General features: G+C 37.3%; 3 protein-coding genes across 4 annotated transcripts; 1 reads left to right on the top strand and 2 right to left on the bottom strand.

The window, feature by feature from the left end:
- The first annotated feature begins 1,720 nt into the window (after nt 1-1,720).
- On the top strand, nt 1,721-2,867 carry LOC131973687 (leptin-like). Its single transcript, XM_059335743.1, has 2 exons — nt 1,721-1,870; nt 1,966-2,867. Exons 1-2 carry the CDS (start codon nt 1,721-1,723, stop codon nt 2,299-2,301), a joined length of 486 nt encoding a protein of 161 aa, XP_059191726.1. The 3' UTR covers nt 2,302-2,867.
- A 187-nt stretch (nt 2,868-3,054) lies between these two features.
- Nucleotides 3,055-11,437, bottom strand: rbm28 (RNA binding motif protein 28). 2 transcript variants are annotated; one of them, XM_059336170.1, is made up of 20 exons: nt 11,068-11,437; nt 10,269-10,415; nt 10,007-10,176; nt 9,801-9,876; nt 9,606-9,698; nt 9,434-9,505; nt 9,181-9,286; nt 8,795-9,078; nt 8,461-8,527; nt 8,232-8,341; nt 8,067-8,140; nt 7,802-7,937; nt 5,990-6,054; nt 5,697-5,855; nt 5,336-5,485; nt 5,160-5,234; nt 4,922-5,051; nt 4,667-4,805; nt 4,337-4,451; nt 3,055-3,737 (listed from the first exon to the last, which is right to left on the bottom strand). In XM_059336170.1, exons 1-20 carry the CDS (start codon nt 11,183-11,185, stop codon nt 3,600-3,602), a joined length of 2,424 nt encoding a protein of 807 aa, XP_059192153.1. In that variant the 5' UTR covers nt 11,186-11,437; the 3' UTR covers nt 3,055-3,599. The 2 variants fall into 2 exon arrangements, with proteins under 2 accessions (XP_059192153.1, XP_059192152.1); XM_059336169.1 differs by having other exon boundaries at nt 9,181-9,325.
- Nucleotides 11,438-12,995: 1,558 nt separating this feature from the next.
- Nucleotides 12,996-20,663, bottom strand: si:dkey-5i3.5 (uncharacterized protein LOC565091 homolog). Its single transcript, XM_059336077.1, has 4 exons — nt 20,478-20,663; nt 16,711-16,995; nt 15,340-15,586; nt 12,996-15,193 (listed from the first exon to the last, which is right to left on the bottom strand). Exons 1-4 carry the CDS (start codon nt 20,481-20,483, stop codon nt 14,832-14,834), a joined length of 900 nt encoding a protein of 299 aa, XP_059192060.1. The 5' UTR covers nt 20,484-20,663; the 3' UTR covers nt 12,996-14,831.
- Nucleotides 20,664-21,613: the final 950 nt, after the last annotated feature.

Genomic DNA, 21,613 nt, shown 5'->3' on the forward strand with positions numbered 1-21,613 from the left:
GTATTGCCACCCACATGAGGTCACATTATCAAAATTTATTTAACTATCGATCATAATGATTTTGTGAAAATATATCACTTTCAGTGCAAAGTACTGTTTACATTTGTATATTTTACTATTTTGCTATTTCTGCTTAAAACATCACACTTCTAATGTGTCAAACTGAACTGGAAAACATCATAAATTGGGTTAAATATGCAAATGCACAAACAAATATAAATGTATGTCTATCCTGTATGTACAATGAAGCGTTAGACTGCATGCACATTTTTCAAAATTCTAATTTGTTTTGTAAATACCCAGTGATATAATCATATTGAATTCTGTGTTTACATGAAGTAAGAGATTGAACAAAAAATGTTGTTTTTTTCCTGTATAATGATTTTTAAAAATCTGGGTTAGTGAAAATACAATGATAAGAAGAAGGCATGAATGAAATGCTTGTACAGTGTATATTCAGTAACAAATAAAAAGACCTGATTTGGCAAGAAATCTCCAGGTATGACATGCACCAAATTTATATATTCCAACAATAAACACAAGATCAGTCATTAGAAGAGAGAGTGAGTTTTTATAGTTTCGTTTTTTTATTTACCGCTACTGTACATGGATGCTTGGACACACTGTGTGATGGCACATCGTAAGTAAATACTGATGTAACTGGCAGAATTGGGCAATGTTTAGAGAGCAGTGAGGATGAGTGGGTGTTAGTTCAGGATATTACATATATGGCATATTGATCAGTCCAGCTGCAAATGTTTTCCTTGCAGTTAGCAACATTAAAAATGTTGTAATAATTATCTGTAAACTGTGAGATATCAATAAAATACAGTTTAATAAAGTTTATATGAGGGGGTGTTTGTTGCGCATTTCTTAATGATGAAATAGCTTGTGTGCGTTTTTGCACAGTGACTCAAATATGTCACAGGGTAGTCACAAAAATCATACTTACATATTCAAACTTGCCTCCCGTCTCCTGCAGTACCACCAGGGGAGGACAGGGTATGAGATGGGAAGAGGTGTAAGTGAGGGGGTGGATGAGGGGGGAACAGGAGGTCGGAGAGAGGTGAGTAAGAGATGAGTCAACAGTCCTCCAATATAAGATGTCCTGATGGAGCCTAACAGTGGCATATGCACAGACATCCAGCCAAGGTAAGGTCAACTCTTCTCTCCATCTCGTTCACCATTTTTAACTCTTTCACTTTTGTTTCGATCTGTGTTCAGTCACACATGGTTATTTACCAGCACATCTGTTTGTTTAACAGCTTTTTTTTAAAAGCATGTTTGAATGCTGGATTTATTCATAAAAGATGCCTACTTGCATTAGTGCGACAGCTGAGGTGTTTTTATAGGTTGTGTCTCATTGCTGAAGTTTTTATGAGCTTATCCCCTTCCATCTATTCTTATCAGAGCATGTAGTGGAGATTTGGGAAATAGGTATTTTAGAATAATAGTGTCAGCCAAAGTCTGTGATCTTTGTACCTGTTACACATTCAGGAATTCACAGGTGTCCCGATGACAAATATTTGCTGCCATTATCAAACATATTGAGTGCATTTCTGGGAGGAAGTATGTGTTCATGTATAAATGGTGATATGCTGTCTTAGTTAGATAACAAAATGATAAAAAAGGAAAGATGGATTAACGTTAAAAGACTAACTTGTATAATCCTTCTTCTTACAGGAATACTAGTGCTATTCTGAAGAGAAAGACTACAAATATGGACTACACTTTGGCCCTCCTGTTTTCTCTGCTGCACATTTTTAGTGTGGGTACAGCTGCTCCTCTTCCAGTGGAAGTAGTGAAGATGAAATCAAAAGTGAAATGGATGGCCGAACAGCTTGTGGCCAGGCTGAACAAGGACTTTGAGGTAATAATTACAGTTCTCTTTGTGGTGACAGCGAATCTGAGATGTTTACAAAAGTTAGTGTATATTTATGACCGCATTGTTCTCTCTTGCTGCAGGTCCCTGATGGTCTGGCACTCAGTGCATCTGCTGATGAACTGAATGGACCTTCCTCAATAGTGGTGGTCTTGGAGGGTTATAACAGCCTGATCTCTGACACCCTCAGTGGGGTCTCCCAGGTCAAATTTGACATCTCTTCACTGACGGGTTACATCAATCAGTGGAGGCAAAGCCACTGCAGTGAGCAGCGGCCAAAGCCTTCAGTGTCTGGGCCGCTGCAAGAGCTACAGAGCCGAAAGGAGTTCATTCACACCGTGAGCATCGAGGCTCTCATGAGACTGAAGGAGTTCCTCAATCTGCTGCTGAAAAATCTGGATCATCTTGAGACTTGCTAAAAGACAGACATTGGGACTAATATTTGTGAGTGGCTTGCCTTCGTTTTGAAAAATCCCATCCCAAAAAAACAGTAAGTCTGCATCAGTGATGTTGACTTCCCAACTTGCCATGTCAAAATTTTGTTTTGAAGGAAATGTATTCTTGAACATGCACTTATTTATATACATATGTATTTATATACTTTGTAAAAATATTTTGTAACATTGTCTCCTTATCCGGCTACACGGTGGTGTAGTGGTTAGCACTCTCGCCTCACAGTAAGAGGCTCCTTATCAGGATAATTGCAGAAAAAGTGTAGTTTCTGCAGGATTGTTTTTATGCAAACCGATCTTGGCACACAAGAGATAAATCATAGGTAGGTTTGAGCTATGACACCACTGTTGTATCAACAAAGAGCTTGAAGTTAAAAATATGGATTATATATTAATTCAGTCATGAAGCTGAATCAGCTGTGTAAGGGCTGGCTGCAGACAGAGAAAATGTCATGATGAGTAGTGATATCATCATTGGAAATTCCTGAAAACAGGATGAAAGTTTCCAAGAATAACAAGTGTGTTTGTATAATGTCAAGGGCAGGAAGGGCAAAGGACAACTCTCAAAATTCTTATTTATATCTGTGGCGATAATTTGTATGTTTTTCTACATTATTTTTTAACTATTGCATTAAAAGTGAATAAATATTTTTTAAATATATTTATTGTGTTATGAAAGTCTGTCAGTGTTGCGCAATAAATGAACAGAACGTCATGAAGTGAAAACAGCACGTAGACCAGGTTAATCTAAAATGTCATTTGTGGTGGTTCATCTCTTGCTACACTTCAAGGTTCATGTGTGGGAAGTGTTTATCCAGAGCTATCGGCTTATGATTAACTTTAAAAAGTGTTTAAAAAAACTGATATTTAAATCAGAGCATGTTACAAAACCTTTTATATCAGTGAATCGAACTAAACAGACTTAAAATTAACGAGAAAACACAAATTCAAAGGTTTTAATGTTTTCATAAAAACATTCAGTTTGTTTTAGTAGTAAAAAAGAACATGAATATGGATTATATAAATGCAGAAAAGTAGATGAATTAGTTAAGTGTAAAGTTTCATACATCATGGGCATCACATACTGTACAATTTGACACAAAACTAATTTATGAGACCCATTGAACTTATTTTATAACTTTATATGTCAAATGTAGAGGACCACTGTTCCACTGGTCAGATTCCAACTCTTTTTCTCTCTCTCTCTCTCTCTCACACACACAAAACAGATACAAACATACACAAATTTTATTTTATTTTTAAAATTAACTATTAAACCACTTGTTTCTTCTGACATTAATGTTCTTGTCAGTGTTACCCATCAGTTTCTTCTTGTACTGCTCCACCAGACTGTCAAAACGGTCCCCGTCCCTTCTCTTGAAATTTTTCTTTGCCGTTTGAACCTTTTGGAAACAACAAATTAAAAACAGTCATTAATTACACAATGCCGTTAGTGCCAACAAACTCGCTAAGTTTCTTCTATCCATTGTTTAAAAAAAACAAGTGACTTCAATAGTACTGCTGGCAAAAGGTTACTGTCCAAAGTAAGATGTATGATTGTGATGTCAACGCTTATTTTTTTATCCGATTCACCTCATGACTTCAAAGCACAGAATGCTACATTCCAACATGTGTTGTTTCATTTAAGACCAGAAACTTGCATTCTTTATTGCCTTTTACTTAACTGGGACACATTTCAATGATTTGTGGGGATTGCTCTTTGAATAGGATCAATCAGAGATTCATTGAAAAAAAATCACTGTTCTTCGGCAAAGCACTTATTTGATCTATTCCCTCACTTTCAAGTGATAATATTTTCAACTACTACTTCACTTCATAGATTGAAGCTTTATTGCAGATGAAATTCTTCTTGAGGTTGCTCAAATGCCAAAGCTTTAGGAGTTTAAAAATAAATAAATGAGGTGTTATCAGTAGCAACTACTCTTCATCAGAGGCTGATCCAAGATTCCAAATAAGCAAATACAACAGAATATGTACGAACCTGGTTTCTGGGCTGTGTGGGTTTTTCCATGTTTTGTCTTTGACGGTCTTGCCTTCTGGATCCAGGCCTTGCTTTCTTGGGGGGCGGGGCCTGTTGCTTTCCCTTGTCACGCATTCTGCAAAGGATAACAGTTCACAAATTCTAAACACTGCTAAAAATAGATTCAATGTTTTTGTATCTTGTTTTTTGATGAAAGTTTTTTGTTTTTGCTCTTAAAAACATGCTCAAAATGTTAAGCGTTACACATTTTTCTAACAACATTATCTTAGGCACTGAGTGACACACAGCTCAATGTAAACAGGAGACTGGTAAAGGTAATAAGAACTGTACCTGATCTTGGGCCCCCGATGGGAAGGAAAGGGAAGAACCTTCCTTCGTTTTTTCCCGTTCTCTAAATCTACATGCTCGACCTCAGGCTTGGTCTGGAAGCCCAAAAAGCGGTTGCCTTGCTTCTGGCTTTGAGGAGGAGCTGATTAACACAGAATAGTAGACGGAGAGAATAAAAAAAAAAAAAAAAAAAAAACTTAGTATGTAATCTCAACTGGGAAGAAGATGAAAAGACCTACAGAAATCATATTTTCATACCTTTCTCCTTTCCTGTGCGCTCTGATGAGGACTGTGCTTTATTTCCACCTTTCCATGATCCTTTTACATCTCCGCCTGCCTGGGACTGAGGTTTCGCTCCTCCTTTAAAAGGCCTATTTTGGACAAATTCCTGCAAAGATACCCAGAGATAGTCATCTTCAATTTTGGGGGGAAAAATCTTGTCAGTTTGAAAGAAAATTCTAAGGTGTAACTATCACCCGAACCGATACAAACGCACCTTGTTTTTCTGTTTTCGCATTTCTTTTATTTTCAGTTTCTTTGAATCCTCCAAAGAGAACTCAATGATAGGTCTCTGCAGGATGACATGAAAATATAATACACCATGCCACATAAAATCAAATCACCACAATAGAGCTTTAAATCACACTGATAATGATTTCAGCACTTCAGTACCTTGTGTGAGCCAAAGATGTCTGGGTTGTTGTTAAGGTAACGAAGTGTGCTGAGAGCATGTTCGTGGTCGTGGAACTGGACAAATCCGTAACCTAATGACTGTCCCATCACCTGACCCTTCTCTGGCTTTTTGTCATACATTATCCGGCACTAAAAAGAGATAGACACGCAGCATGAATAAAAAAAAGACAACAACACCCCCTACTGGGCACACAGATACATTGTTTTTAATTCAATGACAGCCAACATTGATAAAAACCACTTGCGAAACTCTTCCCAGGACCGTTTTTGAATGATAACTGCTATAATAATACTTTTATATTTCATGAAACGTCTACCTGTATGCCATGTTGCTTCTTACCTCGGTGATGCGGACTCCCTTGCTGCCTTTTACTGCTTGGAGGCAGAGCGATTTAAGCTTTTTATTGTCCACCGACTTGGGAAGGTTATGGACACAGAGACGAGTCTTTGACACAAACACATTTATGTCCCGCAGCTTGGCCTTCTTTATTTCTTCAAACTAAGGGAAATAGACAACGCCAAATAAAGCATTAACTTATGAGTTATCTGAGAGATGATAGGCGTAAGACAAACTGCATTACAATCACTCTGCAAGTAGAAATGACTTGGATGTTTAATGAAAAATGAACTCACTCTGGTTCGTTTCATCATATCTGCTTCAGGCACACCCTCTGCAGCCTTGGTTCCAGCACGGATCACTGTGTGTGACAGTCACAAGACAATGCCATGCGGTATAAAGACTGATTTATAAACAATTCAGTAAAGAAAAATCACAACTAAATCTATATTTCAATAAAGACCTCACAAGACAAAGTTGTTGTTAATCTTGGTTCCATCTCCATGTGTAACATTAGAAGTCCCTCTCCAGACAATTTTAAAGTATGTAAAAAACATATTGTTTTACATGGTTTTCCCGCATTAAAAGTAAAAAGAAGGCGGCTATACGGTGGTGTGGTTAGCACTTTCATCTCACAGGAAGAGGTCCCTGGGTCCCTGTGTCTATGTGTCTGTCCTGTCACCCAATATCAGGTGGGATCGACTGCAGCCCTCCCTGCGACCCGAGTTTCGAGTAAGTGGTTATGGAATAAATTCTCAATACCGTCTGCGGAGCACAGAAATAGTGGTCCATTTTCTCCGTAAGAGGAAACATCAAAGAGTGTCGGCCATACATTAGAACTCTAGACTCCAACGAGGAGTCTGTTGGACAAAACGGGCAGTGGCTGACACGGCACTTAGGGTTGTGAAATACACTATAATGCCTTAGCAGATATTATTGTATGTTTTTATTCTCTGTACAGAGCTGGATGTTTCAAGTTTCTCTCACAGCTTGTGATTGGCTTTCGAAGTTACCTAACCTAGCTTGCCCATAAGTGGATGTTAAAACACAACTATAGTGACAAAGCTTTCACCGATAAAAATCAGCATAGTCAAGGTCAAACATTTACGGGGACAAAAAAAAAGAGAAAACAACACATTTTTGAGTGAAGGGGAACTTTAAGTGCAATCTGGAAATACTTGAAATATTGACGGTGAAGCTGTAGCAGAGTTTCCATCAACGAATTTCGATGTGCATTTTGAACTTTTGCATGAGAAATGCTTGATGAAAACCCCTTTCGAAAATGCAGATAACAGTTTTTGGGCTTGCTTGAGGTTTTTGAGGCTTTTTGTCTTTTTTTGAAAAATAGTTAAAGTGCTAAGCAGGAGATGGAAATTATTTTTGTGAATAAGTTCTGACTTTTCTTTCAGTTGTCCAATTAACAACCTCTTTTCTCTCTTGTTCAATCTCTTCTTCTGCCGTTTACTGATGGATTAGCCTACAGCAAAACATCACACTGCCATCTACTGATGAAAGTACGTTTATGCAGTTGTTTATTCGCTCTTAACCCTTTTTCAGGCAAAGAACCATATTTGGTAACTTGAGCCTCAGTAAATCATACAAGATTCAAGCTTTCCTTTATTGTCATTGTATTAAAAAAGTATACAACTAAATTTACATGTGCTTCTCATATTTAAGGTGCTTTAAAAAAAGACATTCAGATAAAAAGATAATAAATCAGTTTAAAGGTAAAAGATAAAGTGATGGATGCAAATTATGTGTTATTGTCTATTTAGGGTTGCTGTGGGAAAGAGACTATAATAAATATGATTATAATAATGACTCAATTGACCTCAATTTGCAATATAAAAATGAAACATTTTGCAAAAAGTCTTGTAATATCCTCCAAAAACACTTCAGGGTTGACATTTTCAATTTCCAGGAGTGCCCTATAAAGGGTTAAACAGTTGATGGAGATGTCACTAAATCACATTTTCTTTAATGTGACATTTAAAAAAAAAAAGCTAAAAAATCGACTCAACTTTGATGGAAACACGGCTTGTGTAAGGTGAAAGCAAATGACAGGTGGCAAAGAAGGAAAAGGAAGAGCATGAAATGGGTTGACTCACCTCCCTCTCTGGCCAGGTACAGGTTCCTGGTCCCTGATTCTACTTTCACTTTGTCCACTTTCAGCTTGGAAGCATCCTCTCTGCTTACCGCAGCCACAATCAGCAGCTTTCTGCCATCGACACGGATACCACCGTTCTGCATCAATAACCCAATGTTACAGCGAGTCAGAAATATCAAGGCATTGTACAAAACAGGACAACAGATGCAATGTCACAAAAAGGCAAATACAGGGATGGTTTAATTTAATTGTCCAGCATGTATCACCTCTGCCTCGTCCTGTGCTGCAGCCATGCAATTGTCTGCAGCCTCTTTAGTCTTAAACTGAGCAAACGCACAACCTGGTAAAACAACAAACACAAAATAAGTCAAGCAACCTGTTTTCTTAATCAACAACGACAAGAGGCTTTCATTCAAGCACTGCTTACTGACCTTTTGAATGTCCTGTGTCTGGGTGGAGAACAACCTTTATGTAGTTCATCTCTCCATACTTTAAGAGAACTTCCTCAAGACCCTCTTCCTCCGTGTCAAAGGACAGGTTCCTAAATCCGCCAGGAGTAAGACAGACAAAGATGGTTATAAGATGGTCAGCTGATGATAAAAGTTTGAGTAAGATAAACAAAAGCAGGTTAAAGACAAAGTAGAGAGAAGAAAGGAAAACCTGATAAAAACTGTTCTGCCTTCTTTCACGTCTGAAGGGAGGAGTCTCTTTCTTTCTTTCTTCTTTGCTAGAGAAAAAAAGTAGCAGACAGTGTCAAAAAGTATTTACGGCCCTTTTTACGGCATTTTTTTTTCTTCATCTAGCTATGTAATCTAAGTAAAGTTATTTATAGGTTTAAGAGGGAGGGTCGCTTATCAGCTCATTTTTTTACTGTTTTCTTGTACTGTTCTTTCTTTATGATTGTATGTTTGTAAGTGCAAACAACAATAAATAAGTAAATAAATACATTTACATTACATGAAAAACATAAGCAGTGTGAATTGTGAATTGTTACCCAATTTATCTTCATCATCATCATCATCATCATCCTCACTCTCATCTTCATCATTGTTTGAATCAAGGCTACTTTGATCGTCATCATCATCATCATCATCTCCCTCCTGGGACACATCATCATCCTCTTTCTCTTCATCATCATCATCATCATCATCATCCTCCCCCTCCTCCTCTTCTTCTTCTTCTTCTTCCTCCTCCTCCTCCTCTTCGCTGTCTTGTTCCTCGCTATCATCATCTGACTGGGATTCTTCCACCTGCTGCACAGCTTGTTTTGAAGTGGCTCTGGAAAAATTAAAAACGAAATTAACGGGTCAAGTTAAACTTTATTCTAATACCTAGTGGCAATTTAACACAAGTACATATATATATATTTGAGATTCACACTTTTTCCTCTCAGGTGCTGCTTGTGGCTTTTCTTCTTCATCCTCATCTTCAGTATCACTCTCTGTGTCTGGCTGTTTTGCAGTTGCCTTCTCTGCATTCTTATTTCCTATTTGTTTTGTAGTTTCCTTCTCTGCATTCTTATTTCCTATTAGGTAAACAGAACAGTGTAACAGTGTAATGCAACATGTCTTTTCATCTTTAATGTGTAGTGGATACTAAAATACTGTTGCAGATGAAAAATACAGCTTATTACCTGCACTTGAGGACTGCTGTGTGGCAATAAACTTGTCCTTAGGCACAGCCCAGTCGATTGCTACCTGCCGACCTGCAAGCAAAACAATAACATTTTACACATCACAGTCACATGATACAAAATAAAAGTATGGTCATTATAATTTGACTCACTAACTGTCTCACTCACTAACCTTTTATCTCCTTCAGGTTCATCGCATTAAGCGCTCTCCCTGCTTCCGCCACATTTTTAAAAAGGACAAAGGCAAAGCCTCGCATCTTCCCATCTATAGACAGAGCAAAAACAAGAAAAATGTAAGAAAATAACCAATCAATGGAATCAAGAGTCACACATTAAGAATTAAAGTAGGAACCAAAACCATTTTTACCAGGTTTCAGGGGAATATTGGCCTCAAGAACTGTTCCAAATGTGGAAAAAACTTGCTTCAGATCATCTTGTGAGCACTGCAACACAACACATGAAGTGTAACAGGTTAGGTAAGAACTTTAACACGTCAACTGCAGAGGTGTAGCTGTAGGTCAGATAACAGATCAAAGTGTGCTCTTCAGTTGCTGCATTTTATAGCCACTGTACCTTAAAACTAAGGTTCCTTATGATGAGTCTGGATTTCAGATTTTTTTTCCTTAAGCCTTGGAATTTCTGCTCATTTCCCTTTGGTGCTGCAGCTGGTTCTTTAAGGGCCGTGGCTGGCTCTTTTGGTGCCACAGGTGGTCCTTTTGGTTCTGCAGCTGGCTCTTTAGGGGCTAATATAAAAAAAACATGAACAGGGTTTTCCTATAGTCATGTCAAGATAGCTTTCCTAGTTGTTCATTTCTGGACATGCCTTAATACACACCTCTTTTCCTTTTGTCTTTTATTTTCTTCTTCGCCACAGATATGGAAAGCCTTTGTCCGTCATATTCTTTTATTTCTTTCAAGGCTCGCTGGGCATCTTCCTCCATGGAATATGTGACATAGCCAAATCCCCGACATTTGTCTGTGCCTGGTACACAAATAGAATAAAAAATAATAATCTTTACATTAAAGTTTTAGTTGTAATGTCTACTACAGTCTCTTTACACATTATCGAGGGTCAATATTTCCAGGGTCCTATGATCCCAGGTTAATATCCTCTTAATATGACACATTGAAAAGACATTTCCAGAGGTTTTATGTTCTCAGCAATGTATATTAACCTGGGTCAACATGCTGAAACCACTCACAAATACAGTCATTGAAAAAATGATCAGACCCCCCTTGTTTTCTCCTTGCTTTCTTGTTAATTTAATGCCTGGTACAACTAAATGTACATTTGATTGGATAAATATATTGATAACAACAAAAATAGCTCATAAAACTTTAAATTAAGAGCTGATATCTAGACATTTCCTTGGTTTTCTTGATAATTATTTTGGTTATTATCAAGAAAACCATGGGAAATGGCTAGATATCAGCTCTTAAATTAAAGTCTTATGAACTATTTGTTGTTATCATTATATTTATCCAAACAAATGTACTTTTAGTTGTATCAGGCATTAAAATGAACAAGAAATTGAATAAATGGAAAGGAAAGAACTGTTTCCATGACTGGAGCTGTGCATTTCAGACGATAAATTATGTAAAAGCCCCTGAATAAAAGACAGTGACAACATCACCTCTTTCTCTGACCACGAAGCATTGCTTCACTGGACCAATTTCGGAGAATATTTCCTCCAGACGTTGGTTTGAAGCTGAAGCTGGTAGAGGACGGACGAATATGGTCTGCGCTGGCATGGCTCTCCGCTGCCGAGCTAACTAACGTTAGCTGTTAGCACGCTAATGTTAGCTTTTCTGACTCGGTAATGACTCACAAACGTATTTATAATGTATTAACAATCTCGCCTTGGGTGTTGATGTCAAGCAATTTAATATCACACGACTCGGCTGGATGAATACATCCTGCAGAAGTGTTAAACTAGAACACGACAAGCTTCCAGATCACATCGCATGTTTACAAATGTGGGCTGCCATCTTGGAAATTTAAGGGAAATGAAAATCGAGCCCCGACTTCTCACATTTACTGCAGATAGACGGTCAGTGCTGCCACCTGCCGCCCGGAGGTTTACATGGTGCGATTACGAAATATTGTATTTTCGTGTTTAAAAAAGTTTTTTAAAAATGTAGTTTTGATAACAGGCTGTGTTAGAATAAATTGATTATTCTCTATTTTGTTAAATGATTCGATTGCTTGATTTCTGCTTCTCTGTTGTGTGAGTCCCTGGTGTCTGTCTCTGTGCCTGACGCAGGTCACTATCAAAGGTCAGCCTTGGAACTATCACTCTCTATGCATTTATATTAATCAGGCAATATGATTTTAATACAATGATTATGTTTGTGTGTTAATGTTAATTTAGAAAACTGTGATTACTTTGATTACATATATTTAATTTGCTTAAACTGATTAAGATTCTTTAATCACAAAGAATATATTGCGTTTCATATTTTTTAGACTTTAGAATACATTTAGACATTGAAAACTGAAGGGCTCCAAATTATATCTGTAAGTCATAACAAGGCAGAATGTTTGTCCTAACAGGTTTTGATAGCAGGTCAGAACACTGTGAAGGGCAGAAATGATTATTGCCCGGTGACATGATGTGTCCCTGTATTGATTAAAACTGACGAATCAACAGATGAAGAAGGCGGAACTTCCTGGAAGACATATACTTTCATGATTAGTAAACATTGTTAGTATTTAATGGGTCCAGGGAAATTAGACGGGGTTCAGACTTCACGAACTGAACCCGTCTGTGTGTATCAGGGACATGTATATTTGGACCCAGAGCTCTGTAACTGCACGTTTTTTAACGTATTGTAATAAAATTATGTTAAACTGAGATCTTTGGACGTCCTCCTGCTCATCATTTAGCCCATCGACGACTGCACAGAGAAAAAAGGTGAAGATTTTCTGCTGGTGTCAGAGTATTCAATTTTCAAGGTTTCCTCATGCAATTTTTCTAACAGCTGCCATGTTCATATCTTTTTTGATATGTGTAGCCTACATCATGAATTGTTATCTGGTTTCCAAATGTATGTCAAATGTTTTAAAATCAGAAGTACATAATGAATGCACAGCTGACATGATAAGGAATCAGGCACTATTATTTAACTATATATTTTGACACATTTTTTTTCCAGACTATGGTTGTGCTTGCAGATCTGCATATCAGGACTGGTCCCAAATCCGGGGTCCAAAGCTTCACAAGGAAAATAACAAAAAAAAAGAGAATACAATTGTATTTTTCGAACACTATAAGTACGAATCTATAAATGAGCATTCTAAGAAAAAGAAAAGAAAAATATAGTAGCCCTATATATCCACATTTCATTCATTTCTGTGAGGAAAACTAGAAGGATTTTTTTATTTGACTTTATTTTTTGTATATTTTACATAGTATTACTGTAAAACATAAATTTACTGCAGGATAAGGGCGCAGTGAGGACTTGCACATGAACAAGAGCCTGTCTTGGTGCTAAACAGCCTCATCCTGCATTAGAAAAACACCATTAAACAGCCAAAGAGCTAACACAACAGTGGTCAGGCTTCAGGGAGAATAATTTATTTTAATCCCAATCCCAAAGATTGCCATGTGACAGCAGATTCTTCACATCAGCGACCCAAAAAGTACAAAAGGAGAGATTATATACAATAACTGAAATATAATTAAAGAAATGGTGACAAAAAATGTTATTTTATTTCACAAATTCAGAAATATATAAAGATTTCAAGTTATGACACACACAATTTTACAATATTAGAGGCACTTCAATAATGACCTTCAACAGACACTTTTCATTTTAGAAGGTTAAAAACAATTCACACTCGGATTTGCTGCTTTGGTGGTTTGTGGATGCACCGTAACTCATACAGGTAAAGAACCAACATGGCATTGTTTTTATGAAAGAATAAATGTCCCTTAAGCAGACCTTTAAGTTTTTTGTGTAAACATATGTTGTTTGTGTTTTGGCTTAGAGAGAGCACAAAAAACAGTACAAGCACAAACAATTTTTCCCTCAGGCCCTAGATGCTGGTTATCAACAAAAAAAAGTTAACAAAGCCGCACAGCTATACAAAGGAGTGGAACAGAAGAGCATGTTAAAGAGAACTAAAGAACAAACTAGAAGAACTACATTAAATATATGGAAGTTTAATCTACTGTGCAGACTATTATTTCCATTTTATATCACCATCCCATCTAGGGCTTTTCAAGAGATTTGATTGGTCAGTAAAACATGCTTTTGTCTGCATCGATGTCTTATTTGGAACATAAGCTGCTCTGGAGCAGAATAGGTGTTTAAGAAGAAAGCGAAACAGAGTTTTCCCTGAAAAAAACACACCCACACAAACAGCAAATTTAAATCGTCTATACAAAAAATACATAATTGCCGTAGAGTGCTTGTTTTTTTCTCTCCTCGTTTTATATTTATACTATTTATTTATAATAGCACTTATTTTAATGTCACACTGCCAGTAAGGCACTCAATTCCAATGTATTGCGACAATGACAATAAAGATCTGATTCTGAGGTAAGAGTCTGTGTTTCTGAGCTCAGCCAGACTGATTATCAAGATTACCAGGACCTCCAGTTTGAATTGTTTCTGTACATCCATGGAGTCATACAACTCAGAAAAAAAATTGTCACTCAACATAATATTTCCCAAAAGCTACATGTTCGTATGTAAATAGCATTACCTTCTCTTGCCTTAGTTTATGATACTTAGAATAATTGTGCCTATCTCTTTTCATATCCTTCCATTGACTTTGGTTGCATTCATTTCACCATCTTTGAATTGGAAAATGTAAATTAATAACAGCATTCAACATATTTGCTTTGGAAATTTGAGTCTGGGACCAACTAAGTTGCTTACGAGTCTGCCTAGTTCAGACATAATGTTCTTTTTCTCTATAAGGGCATTCTTATGCAGCAGTTTTTATCATTTAGTTTGGTGTTATGAAAGTAAGTTAACAGAGTCTACATTATTTACACGTACAAAGCACTTGTCATTTAAGAGAAAATTGCGTTCTTAAACGTGAAGGTTACATTTTTTTTGGTGATACATGATGGATCACGAAATATCTTTTGATTGTTCTGGAGATGTGAGAAAACTGACATTTTTTTCACTATTTCCTGGCATTTTATGGCAGGAACGTAATGCATTCATTAATTGCACAATATGTACTGCATTTCTTCATACACATGAGCTTCACAAAACTTAATTTGAACTTCATCAACAAACTATATTAAATGTATCCTAAGTATGCTGCACTGTAATGGCAACACAGAAGGCTCATAGACCAACATATATTTTAGGTTAAACACAGAAAACAAGGAAAGTCAAACTAATATAGTTGTGTTGTTTGTGGTCAAATTAAATCATCTTACATCTTGGCTGTTAATGGGGTGTAGCCGAGTGAGTGGAGGAACATGTTTAGGGTGGTCAGGTACCCTTGTGGGTGCCTCTTTAGGTGACCTGCATGTGTTGAATCTTCCCACTTTTTTGCTGTGACGTCTACCCCGCGTTTTCGCCAGAATTCAATCAACTCCTCCGTGGCTTGGCAGTTGCTTAACGGATCATTCTCGCAAAAGAAGAACAGTGCAGGAGCGGTGATTGGAGAGTTCCAAAAAACATCAATACTTCTGTTAAAATAATCCACTGTCTGGCGTTGGAAAAGGCCAAAGTATAACAGGCTTAGTTGTTTTACCAGAGTCTCCCAACGTGGAAAAACAGTCTTACCTAGACCTGGGCAAAGAGCAGAAAAACACACTGTATTAATTCACACAAAAAAACATTGACCTTGGACCTATCCAATGTGACTGTGAAAAATGGATACTAATTAAAAAATAAAAATTCATTAACATGTTGAATCCTGTCACCATTGAACTGACCTACGGCCATCTGGTCCACAGATCCCACCACCAGGCTATCATAGACTTGGCCTTTGATCCTCTGCGTGAGCGCTTGATATTTCTGTGTGTCCTCAGACACATGTATCAGTAGCTGACAAAATGTGTAGCCACCAATGGAGAAGGCATGGACAAGCAGTGGGCGGGACACAAAGCGCTCACTGTGAAGCAACTCCAGCAACCTTTTCCCATGATCCAAACCCCAGCGAGGCCACAGGAACTCTTGTACCTTGTGCAAAAAAAGAAGAAAAACAGGAAGAAAAAAAGAAATCATCAGTTGGATTATGAAAGCAGGCTTTTGCAAGCTGTTCATAGGGTTGAATGCCCTTTCTTCTCAATAAAACATTGGCAGGAACTCTTGTACCTTGTGCAAAAAAAAGAAGAAAACAGGAAGAAAAAAGAAATCATCAGTTGGATTATGAAAGCAGGTTTTTGCAATCTGTTCATAGGGTTGAATGCCTTTTCTTTTCAATAAAACATTGGCAAAGACATTTCTTCTTTAAAATATTGCTATGTATTTTGCTACGTTATGCACCTGTACATGCATACAGTCCTGAATGCACTGCACCCACTGCACTGCATGGCCCCATCAATGACACTACAATCTCTCCAACCCAGAATCAATAAAATAAACCTCTAGTTGTGGTTGTAAATGTGTTCTTGCACATGGGGACTTTTCAGGTCAGAAGTCTGTTTGCACTGAGTGTGAACAGTCACAACAGATAAGTCAGATCCAAGAAGAAAAAAAACAAACATCTGTGCTGAGTATGTGCATGTAGCTTTTGAGGTTCAAGGTGCATTCTATATACAATGACCTAACTTGACCTATTATGTCTGAAGTTAACATTTAAGTCTTTATCTTGTGTAAACACAGGCTTTTGCCTGACAATTGGAAAGGCAAAAGTCAATCCTCCAAATGCATGGATGATGAATATTGCTATTCTAATATATTCTATATTACTCCTTATTGTGTAAATATTTTATAAAAGCACCAAGTCAACCCTACAATATTGTGGCACAATTGATAAAGAGGTATTAATATTGTGATATTTGATTTTTTTCCCTCCATATCAGCAAGCCCTATAGCAAAAATATGTACTCATAAAATGGACTTTCAAAACAACAGTGCCCTAGATCTTAGAATAAAGCTTACTTAGTGAAAGAGCATCCACATGTTTAGTGTTAACATTTCATTATCAATCATAATAATATAACTAAGTCAGTCATCATGAAGTTACCTTAATTTGGATTATGTGGTTGTTATACAGAGGACTACATATGTTCAATATTAACTTAACTGTAGTGTTAAACTCTATTTAGTGTTAATTAGATCTATATTGTCCCATAACTTACCTCACTTTCAACTACAAGCACGTCAAAGCCAGTGCGGAAGTAGATTTCGCAATATTTGTCAACAGCTTGAGGACGGGACCCCAACCAAGGCAAGATCAGCATGAGGGGTTTATGGTCTACAGGGTTTTTTTCCTGACACCCTGTATCTGGAGCCGCTAATTCATTCATGTAGAAAGTTACATTTTTACTGAGGCGTTGGGCAGTGATGCCTCTACTCAGGACCATCCTACCAATCATAGCAGTAGCTGCAGATAGGTTTGCCATTGCTTTAAATCTGAGTAGTGTCTGCAAATATAAAAAGAGGAAACAGGAAGACAATAAGACATGAACATTACAATAAGAAATATATTACATTGTGTGTCAGAACCCCCAAAATCCCAATAAACATTGTTTATATTTCATTATTAATTCCATTACTAACATTTCAATCAATGTTTGGTGCAATGGGGTTCTTTAACTCTCACAGATCACTGCGTTCACGCCATCTGCACTTTAAATTTTAATGAGCATTTTTTACGGTATAGTGGGGTGGATTAGCTGAACAATCGTTCACTTTGTGATAAAAGCATGAAATTTGGTAGATGTGTTGGTGAATATGTTTCAAACAAATCTGGATATTGGGCCACCTCAAAAGCGCCCCCTAGTGGCCGTGGCAGGCATTTGTTATACAAATAAATCAATGATGAATAAAAACTGCCCTTTTAATAATACCAACTGGTGATGAATTGTATATTGTTGGAAAGCCTGATTAGTCACCTTTACAACGAGGTACAGCTTGCAAGGATCGTGCATTCATGGAATGAGCAACGGGGCTAAACGTGTGGGTAGCACCCCCCAAAAATGTGCATCCCCTGTGTAGTGGGGCGGATTAGCTCAATAAATCACAAGAATTGTTTATTTTGTGATAGAAGCACACAATTTGGTGGATGTGTTGGTGGATATGTTTCAAACAAATCTGCATATTAGGCCATCGCAAATTCGCCCCCTAGTGGCCATAGCAGTTATTTTCTTCGTTGAAATTACAAAAAATATTTAAATGATTTCTTAAAATATTTAAAAAATTTAAACTAAATATACAAACGTAAATTAAAAAATGTAAATACACATATTAAATTAACAAAACTCCAGTTAAGACACTCTTTCAGTTATTTTTCCTGCCCCACCACAATCGGGCTAGCCATCGAGCTAGCTAGCAAATGAGCTAGCTAGCATTTGCTTCCTGGGACAAGCAGTGCAGTGGACTGTCCATCAAGGTATGTCTAAATATTTTATTTCACCTGTTATAATTATGAATAAAATATGCTATGAACATCATAAAGGCTAAAGAGAAAAACAATCATCATGGGCCTTGGCGGAAAAGTAAATTAGCAAGATAGCAAAAATAGGTACTTAAGCTAGCTAGTTAGCTTGGAACATGTATCAGTGGCTGTTGGGTGTGAAAGCTTAATAAGACACTGTTAAATTATGTCCTGTGGAATGTGGACATGCCTCTCTGCGCACACACACACACACACACACACACACACACACACACACACACAGGCACACACACACTATATGTAATGTCTCCTTTGCCCATGTGGTTCTTTTTTTCTTTTTTTAAATGTATTTTATAACTCCATCACAGTTAGTCAGGTGGCTTAGGACCAGATTTGAGAAGAAAGGGACACGCCGGACAAAAGCACCAAAATTTTTCCACATGCTCTCTATCACAATAAGTTTCAATTTTTGGTAGGAGCCACTTCATCAAGATTGCAGATAGGAGACGGCAGCCATATAAGCCATAAGTCTATGAGAACCAATATATCTTCCAAGCCACTTAGAAGGTCAATCTTGGTGTCAAAATATACATTTTCTGGGTCAAAGAATCATTTAAAGCTATTGAGAATATCACTGGATGACTCACTGTAAATAATTTGTTGATCAAGATCTGACATGAGATGAAAGCGTACCCTTGATTTTTTTGAGCAGTGTACATGGCAGCTAATCCACACTCTCCCGTGAACATTGATTCCAAACAGTTTCAACTCAGGATTCCCTGCTGCAGCACTTGAAGTGAGTTGCCCAGTCTGGGTGAAAATGAACATATCTATTTGATCAAATAATAATCTAGTGATATTCTCAATAGCTTTAAATGATTCCTGGACCCAGAAAATGTATATTTTGACACCAAGATTGACCTTCTAAGTGTCTTGGAAGATATAGCATTTCTCATAGACTTTATATGGCTGCCATCACCGCAATCTTGATGAAGTGGCTCCTACTAAAAATGGAAACCTATAATGATAGAGAGTATGTGGAAAAAATGTGGTGCTCTTGTCCGGCGTGTCCCCTTTATTTGGCTAAGCCGCCTGACTAAGTCACACACCTCAGTACAAGGATTTTGCCAGAAAGAGTAACCTGCTACAAGTAACCCTAGTAGAATTTTAAAATGTATGATTTTTTTCTCTGTCTAAATGTGTTTTGTTTTTATTGTTGCAGGTCATACAATATTGAAATTTTTTTTTTCTTTTTAAGGAGCAACAGAAGAATACAAGCCAAAGAGGAGGCCGTAGCCTGTGAATGGGAATATCAAGACCTAATAAAATGTTATACAAAGTTAATGTTCTTTTCTATTAGACTGTAATAAAGCTTTTGTCACTTTAACATGTCTCTAAATTATATTTGTGGTGCTGAAACGTGAAACAGCAGCTGTAAGGTAGGCAAAGCATTCCTCGCCAGTAACCACCGGCGGCCATTTTTAAAAATGGCCGCTTTTAAATGACCATTTTTAAAAATGGCCGCCACAGCCATCAGAATTTTTTTTGCGATGGCCCAATATCCAGATTCATTAAACATGTATTCAGCAATGAGTGTACCAAATTTGATGCTTTTATCACAAAATGAACGATTGTTCAGCTAATCCACCCCACTACACAGGGGATGCACATTTTTGGGGGTTGCTACCCACACGTTTAGCCCCGTTGCTCATTCCATGAATGCACGATCCTTACAAGCTGTACCTCGTTGTAAAGGTGACTAATCAGGCTTTCCAACAATATACAATTCATCACCAGTTGGTATTATTAAAAGGGCAGTTTTTATTCATCATTGATTTATTCGTATAACAAATGCCTGCCACGGCCACTAGGGGGCGCTTTTGAGGTGGCCCAATATCCAGATTTGTTTGAAACATATTCACCAACACATCTACCAAATTTCATGCTTTTATCACAAAGTGAACGATTGTTGTACAATATTGAGCTAATCCGCCCCACTAGTAGCCCGTTTGTCAAGCAGCTGCTTGACTCCAAAATAGCCATTCAATTGTAACCATGCTGCTTTTTAAATGCCAATAAAATAAGTAAGTCACATTGTTATCAGCAAACTCCACTACTGACTTGAATACCAAGTCCACGTGTTCATGACATGAAATTCAGGTTTTTTTGTTCCTGTATCAATTTGGAATTATGGGATACTAAAGTCTTCCAAAATGCCAATTCGATTTTATTCACGCTGTTTTTTTTGAAAGCTGATCATTTTTAAAGTTATAGCTAGTTAGCGTAATCTTAGCTTCTGTGTTCATAAATGCAATGGTATCTTTCAAATTCTCCCGAAGCTTAATACACTTTATAACTTTAAACAAACGTCGAAACGTTCACTAAAGTAACGCCAACATTATTGACATGCGAGCAAAAGCAAGAAGAACTTCATTCGACTTTAAGTTAACCTCAAAAGCAAAACAATATGTAACGCTAATAAACCCTCTGGCTGGCTGAGTTACTTACCTGCATTGAGGGGATGCTCTAGTTAATGAATAGGTAGAGCGCTTCCACAGCACATCACTGATAAGGCAGTATAATAATACAGATCCTCATATAACAAGCAGTTATGGATTTTTCATCAACCACTCCTGTTTACGTCTATGGTTCCCATCCTCTGCCTTGATTTCCGGTAGCAGCTCAGGAGAACTGCTGCCCCCTAACGGGCAAATAAGGGATCTGCAAAACAAAGTGTACTAGAAGAAGACCAGTCTGACTAGTTTAACCAGTATTTCGGCTATACTGTCTATCAGGAAGATTTGTTCTCGAGAATTACACTTTAATAATAGACAAATCATGACATTGTGTCTGAACTTTTCACAGCCATTTCACAGACAACATGTAATAGTAATTAAAGCAGATTTAAATGAGATGGCCCTGTTCCATTAAGTGTCCCAGTAAGGTTGGTCCTATTCCAGTGAGCCAGTATGCACCATAGGAGGACGTCCCATAAGTGGAATGCAGCTATTGTTAATGTGCTTTGTTTTCATGTTATAACATGTCCTAGTTTCTCAAGACTAAGTGCTCCTAAAATAACTATATTGACATATTTATATTTTTTTTATGTGTATAACAACTTCTTTGAATTTGTAATTTTGTGGGAAAATGGATCATAGTACAACGTACAGTAGTATATGTTAGATTCCTACATTTAAGAGGTTCCTCCCTCCACATTTTAGCTTTTATTATTAAGACATTCAAGTATTTTTGTGTCTGAGGCTGTGATTTCTTAATCCTTGTGTAAATCTGGAAATAACCTTTTTACAACAGTGAGGGTTATATGGAAAGAGGAAGTGTCATTTGTCAGACCTAAAACATAAACAGAGTTTGAATACATCTGGAAAATCATAAACAACATTTCATTTTTCCTGATAACTCTAATTAGGGAATAAAGTCATTGTTGAAGGCTTGTATGGATATGCTCAGTAGAAATCAATAAACACTATATAACTTTATCTTATCCACACCTTTTTATCCTAACAAGACCATGGCTTTTACCCTCCTCTTTGCTTGTGCAGATTTGTTTGTTGTTCTTGTCCTGTCCACATTCCCAGCTGGACCCCAATCTCTGCTGACTTTGTCTTGTTGGAGGATGACTTGTC

The sequence above is a fragment of the Centropristis striata genome, chromosome 6 (assembly GCF_030273125.1).
Source record: "Centropristis striata isolate RG_2023a ecotype Rhode Island chromosome 6, C.striata_1.0, whole genome shotgun sequence".
Taxonomy (NCBI): domain Eukaryota; kingdom Metazoa; phylum Chordata; class Actinopteri; order Perciformes; family Serranidae; genus Centropristis; species Centropristis striata.